Source organism: Penaeus japonicus, unplaced genomic scaffold (genome assembly GCF_977035675.1).
Source record: "Penaeus japonicus unplaced genomic scaffold, GWHDUDI00000001_assembly GWHDUDI00000020, whole genome shotgun sequence".
NCBI classification, from domain to species: Eukaryota; Metazoa; Arthropoda; class Malacostraca; order Decapoda; family Penaeidae; genus Penaeus; species Penaeus japonicus.
This window is the reverse complement of record NW_028234422.1, coordinates 23,395,866-23,408,365: the sequence shown is the minus strand read 5'-3', so window position 1 is coordinate 23,408,365 and position 12,500 is coordinate 23,395,866. Positions and strand designations below refer to the sequence as shown.

The 12,500-nt window shown below is 33.8% G+C and overlaps 3 protein-coding genes across 4 annotated transcripts in view; 2 read left to right on the top strand and 1 right to left on the bottom strand.

The window, feature by feature from the left end:
* Positions 1 to 3,920, top strand: part of LOC122256675 (centromere protein I) — a 13,864-nt gene extending 9,944 nt beyond the window's left edge. Inside the window, exons 10-15 of one of the 2 annotated variants that reach the window (XM_043021523.2) lie at positions 48 to 234; positions 715 to 875; positions 1,145 to 1,269; positions 1,549 to 1,687; positions 2,063 to 2,239; positions 2,448 to 3,920. In XM_043021523.2, the coding sequence (XP_042877457.2) occupies positions 48 to 234; positions 715 to 875; positions 1,145 to 1,269; positions 1,549 to 1,687; positions 2,063 to 2,239; positions 2,448 to 2,540 (882 nt within the window). In that variant the 3' untranslated portion in view covers positions 2,541 to 3,920. The other variant, XM_043021522.2, reaches the window with a different exon arrangement.
* Positions 1,880 to 8,622, bottom strand: LOC122256677 (protein KTI12 homolog). The gene is made up of 7 exons (XM_043021526.2): positions 8,460 to 8,622; positions 8,117 to 8,309; positions 6,415 to 6,548; positions 5,996 to 6,172; positions 5,512 to 5,674; positions 4,714 to 4,809; positions 1,880 to 4,166 (listed from the first exon to the last, which is right to left on the bottom strand). Exons 2-7 carry the CDS (start codon positions 8,246 to 8,248, stop codon positions 4,041 to 4,043), a joined length of 828 nt encoding a protein of 275 aa, XP_042877460.2. The 5' UTR covers positions 8,249 to 8,309; positions 8,460 to 8,622; the 3' UTR covers positions 1,880 to 4,040.
* An 85-nt stretch (positions 8,623 to 8,707) lies between these two features.
* LOC122256678 (PAXIP1-associated glutamate-rich protein 1) lies at positions 8,708 to 10,726 on the top strand. Its single transcript, XM_043021527.2, has 3 exons — positions 8,708 to 8,982; positions 9,911 to 10,061; positions 10,176 to 10,726. The coding sequence occupies exons 1-3, from the start codon at positions 8,907 to 8,909 to the stop codon at positions 10,372 to 10,374; spliced, it is 426 nt and encodes a 141-aa protein (XP_042877461.1). The 5' UTR covers positions 8,708 to 8,906; the 3' UTR covers positions 10,375 to 10,726.
* Positions 10,727 to 12,500: the final 1,774 nt, after the last annotated feature.

Here is a 12,500-nt window from a genome sequence, read left to right as displayed (position 1 = left end):
ATTTTTGCTAGCATCAATTATACAGCGGTTATTCTTGCATGTTTCAGGTCATTTCCCTCCTGGAAACAACAACCTTCACTTCCCCTGAGTTCATCTCAGAGACCTTCTTGAGGACGGTTGCCAGACTCCTGAGTGGTCGCACTCTAGTAACCTGGTGCTTGGTCATTGCAGCTGTTGCCAAGACTGCTTGTGCATGGGCAATTGTGGCACAGGAGGAGAACCTCCAAAAAGAGAGTATGTTTATGTATTTCATGAAGAATCTGTTATATTTGTTTCTGTCCCTCCCTCTTCCCCTATATCCCTCTGTATCTTTCTCTTTTATTTATATTGTTATTAATTCTTTGTTTCACACTTAAACCACCAGACTGTTCTTCCACTTTCTTTTATGGTACCACAGTATAAATTTCATAAAATATTTCCCTGCATTGTGATTTACTATACCAGTTAGATAAACAGAATTTCTTTGTAAGATTTAAATCTGATACTAAGCTGGTGGAGTCCAGCACTGAAAGGGTTGAATATTTTGATTTCAAGTAGCATTGGATGGGGGGTGGGCCATGAGGGGCATATAATATTACTTGTATGATATTTCTAGATATTCAGAATGTGAAGAACATACCCCCTCTCTTTCCCTCCCAAAAAAAGGGTAAATACTGCGCAGTATTACATGCTGTTTTACAGTGCTATTCAAGATTTAAATATCCTTTTTCCCAGAAAAACCTTATCATGATTGGCCTCAAGAAGTGGTGAGCTGCAATGCAATTGTAGGACTGTGGTTCCTCATGGTGCGAATGGAACGTTTGTTCCTCTCCGCACTTTTGGACTTCAAGTACCATCCAATGGTCTTGCATCAAATTTTGGATTTTTATGTCAAGGTAAAGAAAAAGTATATTGCATTCATGAGTATCATACTTGTAATGTGCATTTTACGAAAGTATACCTAAAACTTCTTTTACATGTTTTAGATTTATTGCTTTCTTATATAAAATTGTGGATTATGGTTTATTGAGCTATCTACCATTCCAAGGATAATGAATTGTGTATCTTTTCTTATATTTAGACATATATTTCATATTATCACTATTTTAAAGTCTTTATTTCATCAATACTGAAATACTTTTTCTTATACTTATTCAACATCTAGGTAAATATGTACATTGAAGTCCTAGAGCTCCCAGCTTTCTTTGCACCTCCTGCCTTGCTGACTCTGGCCATCCTCGTGAAGGGTGACATTTCCAGTACACATCGGCTTGGTGGTCTCCTTGCAAGGTAGGACAGTCATTTAAGGCTGTTTAAGATAGATCATATATTTGTAAGTCATTTTGGGCCTTTGACATATTTGTGTATTTCCAGTTCCTCCCTTCATTAGTATTTACAAATTGTTCAGCATGAAACTTATCATAATGTTAACCTTATGGACCTATGATTATGAGATCTTGCCATGACAGCAATGCAGCCCTAGTCTAAAATCACAATCTGTATCCATCATATCTCTTAGTGTATATTAAACATCCAACCCTTTAAAAGAACCCTTATCTCTGTCCCCAGAATAAAGGTCTGGGTGGAACGAGTACAACAGAACAAAAGCACAGGAGCAGAAGAGGACATAAGACAGGAGTGCCTTAGCTTGGCCGATGTCGCAAACCAGTCCATTCTGTTCTTCACCTCTGCACTTCATTCCTCAAAGGTACAATGTTACTGTGCTTGAAGTATAGGTTTGTGCAAGTGAAGTCAAAGATTAGATGATGGAAAGCAAAATGATTGCAAGACAACCTCTATTTTTATCACTCTTCTTTCAGTTTGGTTATTTTACTCTTGCAATGGTACATTTTAATTTATAATACATTTTTGTACGAAATGAAGGAAAATAAAAAATAAATTACATCCCAAATTTCATGTTTTTTGCTTGACACTGTGAGGTTTTCTCTTTACAGTTCCTGGAATATCACATTAATCCATTGGAAAATATACAGCTTATTTCTGTTTTCTGCTCTCCATAATTTTGGAGATCAATTTGTGTTTGGGATGGAAAAAATTACAGAGGAAATAAATCAAATTTCAGGCCTTTGGATCAGGTTGGCGGAAAGTTCTGCAGCAGTTTTACCCTTTTGAAGCTCTGGAAGACCTAATGAACAAAGACAGCATACGCTGTAGTGCTGCTGTCTACTCTGCACTTCCTTATATTCCTTTTTATGCTAAGGAAGTTGTGGAGTACGAGGATGAATTAGACCAAAAAACTGTGAGTAAATTTGAGAGTGTTGTTTGTAATTTTTACACTGGTGTTATATTTCACTCATATGAATATAGATATTCTCCTTATAAACCTCTTAATTCTGCAATTTCTAAAACAAAGCTGTTTATTATCATAGAGCTCATCTTGTCTAGCGATCTTTATACTAACGGTTTCCTGGTATTTTCCTCATCTAATATAATGTTCCTATTTTAAGAGAGGAGATTTGAGAGACCACGTCATTGAGGAGCTCAGCAGTACTGGATTGACAGGAATTGAAGAGTGTCTAAAAACTTATAAAAAGATTTAAGATATATCTTCTGCAAGTAAATGGTTTGATGATTATCAAAGAATATGAATCACAAATGTGTTGTATATGTGAAAAATGTTTTTAAGTTACAAAATATATATGTACCTTCTTTTTGTCTGTTATGTGCTTCCTCATATATACTAATTCATATGTAGGAATTACATGCAAGATGCTATACTTTACTGTAACAGGCTACACTTCTTTTTATATTTCCCTATTGTTTCTTTTCACTTCCATTAATTTTGCTGCAAACCTTTCCTTAACCAACATTTTTATGTTTAAAAAATTTCAAATTCAGATTGCATTTTTGAACAACTGTATTCCCACCAATAAATTTTCTTTTGCTGTTGGGTTTCAATTTTTTTATAGTTATATGTATTTCACTTAACCCATTCACGCCAGGGCGATTCTGGCTTTGAATGGTCACAATGCCTGGGTTTTTTGAACGCACAGGCCTAACGCCTCTGGATTCTCGGGCGCACTAGCCGCGAGCCTGGGCTGTCTGCTCACTCACCCCAAGCACCGGCCTTGGCCAAATATCTCGTCACTGGCGTCTGATGCAAAAACCACGAAATGTATCAACACGTCATCCGGCGCAAATGGGTTACATGTCTTTTTCCCATACATATATTTTTGAAGTAAAATACATATATATTTGATAATTCCTGTGCTTTAAAACAGAAATCTTTAATAAAAAAAGTTTAAAAAACATTAACACCTCCATTTTAACCTTATTATGATTATATTTGTTATGATTACATTATGATGTGAAATATAGAATTGCTATATTTCCCCATATCTTGTGTGGTTCCAGTCTCAATTACTCTTAATATTTTTATGGAAATCTCATTGGTAAACAGTGTTATATATTGCTTATATGACATTTAAGGGAACTCCAGCAACCTAAAAAGAGTATGATATCCATTTCTATAATTGTAGTTCAATCTTCCATATGAAAGATATTAAAATTAATTCTATAAAATATCAATGTGAGACCTAATAGCTCTTAACCCATTCACACCAGATGATGTGATATCACAGCATTGGCATATTCCCCTCATGACGGATGAAGTCCTATCACATCATGGTCTCTGGGAGTATTTGATAGTAGTAATACCTAACGTAAAATAAATTCAGTGAAACGTAAGTTGTCCATAAATCGTACAATGAATACTCTATAAATAACTAGGGCCTAATCTAATCCACTGAGGGAGTGGGGGCTACAGAGATACTGAAAATGAGGTAAAAGACAAAACTATATAAACTTTGTAAAATGTATACTTCCAATTCTTTTAAAAATCACATTGTATTTACTCTGTATTTCATGATATACATGTCCACAAATATACAAATAAAAAAAATGGTAATCATTCTAAGAAACAGGTGTATCTAAACTTTTTCCTTTATAATAGTGGGGGAAAAAATCTGAAAATATATATCAATTCGTACCCAATACAATTCAAAGAAGTTCAGAAGAGCCTCTATATCAAGGACTTATCATCACCCCAAAGTAGTATTGAGATACTGAACAAAAAGTGCAGACAATTTTGCAGTATCTTCCACTGGATGCATCTTTGTGTAGGATATAAATTGTCTTCTTGCTCTTGTCAGTTCTGCCAGTGTTACCTATGAAGATACGAAGAAACCAGATGGTATAATTTATGTTATGGTCTTTGCAATATATTCATATTGAAAGAATTTACAAACAAACAGATGCATGTGAAAGCACATACACAGTTACACAGTTATACACTGACACACAAACACAAATAGACAAATATATGCACATTGCGTGCATGCATGCATGCACACACACACATACATACACAGAAAGAAAAAGAGAGAGTGTGTATGTTTTGAGAGAAACACACACACACACACACACACACACACACACACACACACACACACACACACACACACACACACACACACACACACACACACACACACACACACACACACACACACACACACACACACACACACACACACACACACACACACACACACACACACACACACACACACACACACACACACACACACACACACACACACACACACACACACACACAAAGAAAAATAGAGAGAGTGAGTGTGTGTTTTTATGAATAGATAATATTTGCAAAAATGCCTTTGCAGATGAAATAAAGAGGTCAGATATACATACCGTTCTTCCTAAATTTATGGGCTCAGGAACTCCAGGGATTTTGATGTCACTTCCTCCTACTATTTTCTGGGCTGACATTATGGAAGCTGTTACTTCCTGTTTAAATAAAGGGAAGTGTGTTCAGCAAAACAGAAATAAAAGCTATGTGGTCAGCATCTGAATATTATTTGGTACTCAATCCATAAGGATATATTCATGTTTTTTGCTTGACAGTTTTACACCAGTCTTGTCAGATACAATTTTTAATCCTTTTCATTTATTATGCTTATTTACTAATTATAGTTTTTCTATAATTTACCCAAAATGTTTATTTCATTTCTTTTTTTTTCTCTTTTACTTTTTTTTTTCTTTTTTTATAAGTTTGCAACCCTTCCAATTAATATTTTACCATTCTTGACATATCTTAACCCTTCCAAGACGAGCCACATGTATGTTTCTATTATTTACTTGGTATATGTTACGATGTATGAGTCTATGTATGATATATTAGTAAAGTGATACTAATTAGCATTTGGTATGACAGGGCATCATAACTGAAGGAATAATTAGCTTGTAATTTCAACAAAAGGATTAATGCAGTACAAAAGTGATTTAACCTTGTGATACATGCCCATTGCAGAGAGATCTAAAAATAAATTCTCGTATCTACAATTTTATCATCCTCTGTAATAAAGACATATAACAACTTTATATGATACTTTATCCAACATTTATTAAGTACTTTCTTAGAAAAAAAAGAAAGTAAGCAAGTTAAATTTCATATCTTGGCTTATCCTCAACACAAAACTCAAAACTTACCTGTGTTGTACGGTCTAGCTCAAATAGAAAGTTTGTAGATGATAGCGGCTGTGTTTGTGTAGACTGATTAGGTGGAGGAGGCTTGCGTAGATATATTGCTTCAAAAATACTTTCAAATTGGGGCTTATCTTCCGGTAAAACTGTAAACATTGGTGAATCCCACCTGTTTGAAAAGTGAAGATTTCAACTTTAGGGTATAATTCACAATTTTTTATTTTTATTATCAAAGACTAAGTTAGTGTCTATATTACCTTTTTTTTAATGTAACAGTAGACTGAAAGTTAGGAATTTCCATTTATTCATGAATATGTCTGTAAAAATACCACAATTACATAATTTCTTTTACAATTATTCATACATATTCATCATTATTGTTTACTTTCCAATCAATCTGCCACAGAGCCAGAATAATTGGTTGTTACTAATCCCTAATCATTTATATCATACCAATGCAGCTGGAACAACATTAAGAATACCTGTTTACCTATTACTGCTATTGGGTTCTTCGTATCTCATCACAAGGCCATCAAAAACCTTGCGGGTATATTGTTCATCCTCTAGCCGATTTTCATTCCATGTCCACGCTTGTTCAGTTGGGGCCAAACAGTGGACAATGCAATGGGGTGTTTTGTTATGTTTTGTTGCACAATACAGCTCATATCTGCAAACAATTCAAGCAAGTATGAAAATAATTGTACTCTGATGAATATGATTATATCTATGTTGCTTTTCTTTTTAAAATGATTAACTAATCAAGATACAATATTCAATAAAGGATACTGTGACTAAATACATATTTCATTATCAAATTATGCATACATTATACATTATATTATACATTATACTTTATGCAGACATTTAATCATTGTTATATATACTACCTTCTTAACTTTTACTTTTTACCTGTAGCCTTTGATGTAATTTCCAGCATCAAATATTGTTACATCATCTTTATTCAATAATCTTATTACTTCTGCCTTCATAGCTCCTCTTAAGTCCTTCTCACGTCTAGAGTCACTAAATATTACATTCTTTTCCTGTAAAATATTTCTCTATATTAATAATTTTATGGGCACTACGTCTGGGCAGACAGAGAAAAAATAATGTTATGGTTATAAAATAAGAAAAAACAACTCTTACCGAGAAGAAACAATTTTTATCTATGACATTTCTTCTGCAAACTGAAACTGGAAAAGTTACCTAATATAGAAATATATTACTTAAAGTACCTCCTTCAACCTTCATCCTATACTGATGAACAATTAACTGATGTGTTTTTGTTTGGGTGAAGAGCAGTGGTTTTGAAAAGAACTGTATATAAGAAAAACAATTCCTAGACATTAAACTCATCTACAGGCAATGACCAATAACCCTCAAATAAAAGTTAAAAAGAGTGAAGTTTTAAAAATAAAAATAAAAATTAAACCATTTAAATAAAAAAAAGTTGAGTATGGTTTGTCTTAAAATGTTCCGTCTTGTGAACTTGTTGTTCAAGCATCTCTGTCTTCAGTTGTGTTTGACCACTTGTCCACTGAAACTTAGCCAAGTGGAGTAACCCGCTGAATCAAATAATAGACCAAATATTTGCTACACCTTTGTATTATTTGTAGAACAAACTTTTGGAATGACTGTTAATGAAATGGTCTGGAAGTATTTTCAGAATCTAGCACAATTAAGTGAAAATTGTTTCTCCACTACTTGATATTTCAGCAAGGCAAAAATTTGCTGATGTAAGTGTTTAGCAGGTCAGCACTGACCTCGTTTTTGACAGCTGAACCACTGAACACTACCCTTGAATCAACAGGCCAATCATAAGCAAGGATAGTTTCATAGTTTTTATTTGCTTCACAAAGTTTGTATAAAGGCAGTTGAATGCTGGCTGTCACACCATTAAGATGTGTTCATTTGCTGCCATACAGTGTACTGGTGATGCACCGGTGAGGTTTGTTGTAAGACAAGGAAGTTTTATTTTGTCAAAATATTTGTAAGCTTTCCCACTGCAGCAAGATTAGGTGCAAAGTAACTGTGATCCCCATGTATACTGTGACAATGCTGAGACAAAATTGTGACAAACCACATATTTTGCTTCTTGTTGCTTGGCATTAGGTTGGAATCAACCATGTATCTTATGATGAGTGGGTAATTTTCTACAATATGCCAGCAGTGTAAAACCCATTTAATCTGATACTAATGAATTCCTTAAAATGTCTGATATGTCTTTACAGTGATTTAATTAGTGTTACCCACCATATGCATTGATACTAAAGTCTGTCTCCTACTGATCACACATGACTATTTGATGGGCTAGAGGTTTGCTCATTTGGATAATTAAAGTTTGTCATGATAATGAATACCAGACACATTATATTCCCATCAAAATATATGACATACAGAATATTGTCTCGAAGTCCTTGTTGTCATAAATGACATTCATAGAATGTGAACACAGTGCTAATGGTACTATTCTGGACAATATTACTGAGCAAATGATAATGTCCAAATACACAAGTTAGGCAGAGTTTGCATCACACTTATGGAAATGTTAGCAAGGATCAAAGAGCATGTGGCCAAAATTATAACATTCAAAAACGTCATTACTGCTTACCTTGTTGAGGAAGTCATTCTCGCTCACGATAGTTACTGCCTTATCTTTCTCATTCTCAAAGTATTCTTTCAATTCCAAACTCCTTTTCGTTTTCCCACTTGAGGGAAATCCGCACATCAAAATAAGAGGCATGTTGGGGAGCAAGACACGAGTGACATGTAAAAATTCAGGATTTTTATGATGTGACGAGACTCTGTGAAAGACATGACATGATTTTTTAAAATCACACTTTAGAATAAATGATAAGTGGTATATCGTATAATTATTCAAATGCAAGCAAATATTGTTGATATATGGTACACCTACACGTATATGCACAACCTTAAAATTCCTATTTCTTTACCTTCTCAAACCTCACCCTACAAAAGAGAATAAACAAAAATAAAAGATAGATCCAACGCCAATGCAATATTACGACCTACAATTCATTCATAGAGCAGATAAGAATTACTAAAAAAAATCCCGAAAACCACGAGGAGGTTCCCGGTCCGCGAAAGGTAAACAAAAGGTCACTCGACCACTTCTCGTCGCATGTAAACAAACAAGGCAAAACTCTCAAAAAGAAGAAAGAAAAAGAAAGAAGAAGAAGAAGAAACAAACAAGGCGAAAGGAATGCTATCAGGGAATATAGAATACATGTAGTATAAAATCCTCAAAAAGAAGAAAGGAGAAACAAAACAAGGCGAAAGGAAGCTATGAACTAAAAGGAATTACCACGATATTTGTTATATTTGAAGGGAGACAGAGACCAGACCACCAAGTGTGAATTGGACTCTTCGATTCGGTCATTATGGATGCTGAAGAATCGTTCAGGGTGGAATGCAGTGATGAAGAAATACAGAAAGAATTGAAAAATGGGGTTTATGGTGAGGCTTATATATATATTTTCCCTAGAGATAAAGTTGCTGATGAAAAGGTTAGAATAACATTAATTCAAAATCCGTGATTATTGCCAACTGTAAGGTATTTTGAGTTGAGTTGGCTTCTCATGATTATATTGGCTGTGTTTTGTCTAAATTTACTTGAAACTTTTTGTGATCTGTGATAGATGATTAACAGCCAAACATGGGTGCATTGTCAAGCAATCAATTTGCTGTCCCATTATGCTCCTAAAAAGGCTAAGAAACTTCCACCACATGCATTCTGGCAAGATAAAGTTTGGACTTTCTCTTTATTGAACAGAATCGCCAAAGAGGTCTACGAGTTCTATCTTACTGATCTGTATGAGATTAGGAGATGACATTCAGTTGTCTTCTGAATATTTACCTTTTTTTTAATTGTTATTCTTTAAATCATCTCTTAAAGTAATGAGGGAATTCTGATGTGTAGAACATTATCACAGTACACTAATCTAAACATGAGCCAGCAAAAGTTACATCTTATTTAAAAAGGCAATGCCCAAAAATAGGACTGCATCTTGAACCATATATATTGTGGCATGAGTAAACCTGAACTAGTTTCTTATTTGGAAATATATTGCCAGGAAGGTCTACAGAATATTTTTGGTGGAGATTTTTATTTTGTTCTTTTTTGGACCACATCACTACCAAAGAAGTTAAATGATTTATAAAACATTCAGAACTTAAAATGTCACAAAAAATACAAGAAATATGTCAAATGAAGTAGTATATACTGTACCCTAGTTGATAAGTTAAGAAATTAGTACAGCGTTTTGTTTGATATCAGTATTGTAATAGTGATAGATATATCATTTATGAGGATAATAATCAGTGTTTATTGTGTGAATGTTGATACATTGGTATTTGATTGGTTAACCAGAATTTTATATTTCAGTTGAACCAAGTGCCACAGAAATCATACGCTTGTATGAAGCCATAGCCAAAGATGGGGCATTGCCCATTAAATGGAACTGGGAACTAGGGAGACGGCCCCTAACACCTTCACAAGATGATTCTGAAAGTGACAGAGAAGAAGAAACAGAAAAGTATGTAGCAAAGGGGATAATAGAGTAGAGTAATATTGATATATGCTGATTTATTGAAAGTAGATGTATAGGTTAATTTAATATCTTGATATTAATTGTCTTTTTCTCTCATAGAATTGACACGTCAGGATTTGACTTTGACGATGAGCCAGCAACAGTACGTCTAACTCCTCGCCGCACACCTGGTAGTGTGGGTCCCAAAGGTAGTGCCAAGAAAAAGACAACCAATTTTGAAAATGTCTTGGCCAGTGTGAGAAGACAGAAAAAACTTGAGCTTAGAGAAAAAACTAGATTCAGAAAAGAGAAGAAATAGAAATTTGACTTTACATTTTATTACTCTGAACTTTTGGTAAAAGCATAACTACATGATAAAATAAGGAGGAAGTATAAAACATTGAAAATGTCTGATTGAATAGGGTGTATGTAATTTCTGATATATTTATATATAAAATACAAATTAAAGTCTGTGATTGAAACTTCTGGAAAGAAAATGAAAATCGTATGGATGATGAATGACGATTGTGGAATTATCTTGAGATTTCTATTGTAATTACTGAATTTGTCCTTTTATTTTGTGTATTTTTATTAATTTAATGGAGGCAATATCTTATTTGTAAGCCTGAAACTTATACAATTAGAAAAAATGGCAATAAAATATAGAAAGTTGTTGATTTCCATTTATTAAAAAGACATCGAAACCTATATTGCTAATACTTTTTAACCCAGTGGTGTCCAATAATTTTCTGTGGTAGCTAGTCTGTTGTCCAGGGTGTATTTCAGCAAGTATTCTCCCTGTCTGGGATATGGGATGAGAGAGTGGCCACGTGTGATACCTTGCCGCCAATATCATTGCTCTAAACCTTAGAAGACTGTTGGCCAGAATGTGCTATGCAATATTGGAAGGATTACACTGATTTTGAGGTGTATAATTACCTACATCAGTGTTAGAAATGTTGTATTAGAGTGATACTATATATGCACCACATTTTCAGATCACATGGATTAGATAATGTAAGGGAAGTACTATGGGGTGGACAAAAACATCTTTAATTTTTTTAATGTATATGGAGATAGGCAGAAAATTAAGTTTCCTACATTTCCTATATGCTTCTAAACCAATCAGGTCACACTATGTAATCAAGGATGTGGCACTTTAGGGTAGAAACTTGAAAAAGAGGCTTGCAGTGCCATCTGACATTAAATATATGAACAGCACTTATATTTATTTTATTTACTAAAAAAGTGTTTATTTTTAACCAATTCGCGCAGGTTGATACGTTATCACGTTGGTGTAATATCTCGCTCTCCCCGGGTGACATCCTAGATCATTAAGATCTCACCCTCAATATGTATGATTTACATCGTTACATATGCACATAATCATTGGAGTTCCTTTAGTTTTGACAGATTTTTATTCACTTGTGAAAATAATGTTAACAAATATAAAAAAAAACAATTATCACCCTGTTCAATGGGGCAGGTGAAAAGCGCTCTGAGAGGCACAGCACAGCGTTACACTTGGAGAGTCTCGCGCTTAGTCACTGCGCACTTCTGTTATCTAGCCGGCGGGAGCAGCATTACGCATATATAAGCCCCGTTGTGAATGTGACACCACATGTGATAATTATGATTTGATTTTATATTTTTCTATCTACTGCACTTAATTTCAAGAAGTGATACTACAAATATGTAAAAAAAATACTTCTTGGAATTAAACATACTATTCCTTTGTGTAGTAGACCTACTCTAATATTATACAACTTACTTTCTTCCCCTTCCTCATTTTTAAAATTATTTTCCTCTTCCTCTTCCAATATGTATGTGGAGTGCCATAATCAGCCCCCTCATATACCATGTTTGGTATGGTGTCAAAGGTTGCAATCCCTGGGTTAGATGTTTGGCAAATATCATAGTATAAACAAAGAAAAGTATACACATACTCTGACATTTGAATCTCACTGCAATTATACATGTCATTGAGTAACATTAGGTTAAGAAAATAAAAATAAAATGATTTTTATTAAATAGTGGAATAGGGACAAAATGATATTTTTCTCATACTTTATTTTCAATAGTACAAGTGACAATGCAAATAACTATTTAGGTTCTACTCTGAAATCTTCCTCAGATTTTTTTGCTTGGAAATTTAATTCAGGGGAGAATTAAATTTCCAAATAAAAAAATAAACATGATTTTTCTTGGTTTTATGATAAAAAATTGAAAATTATAAAAATGAAAATACCTATTCAATTTTCCATACCTACCGTTTATACAAATATCAATCGTAAGAAAAAAAAAATGTTTTCACTAGAAAGTAATACGGAAAAAAATAATTTTCACCTACCTTAAAAAAAATAAACTGTACAACATTAAGAGAATTTGTACAAGATAGTCACTGCAAAACTAAAGTTGTACACAACAAAACTGATCGTGTATTTT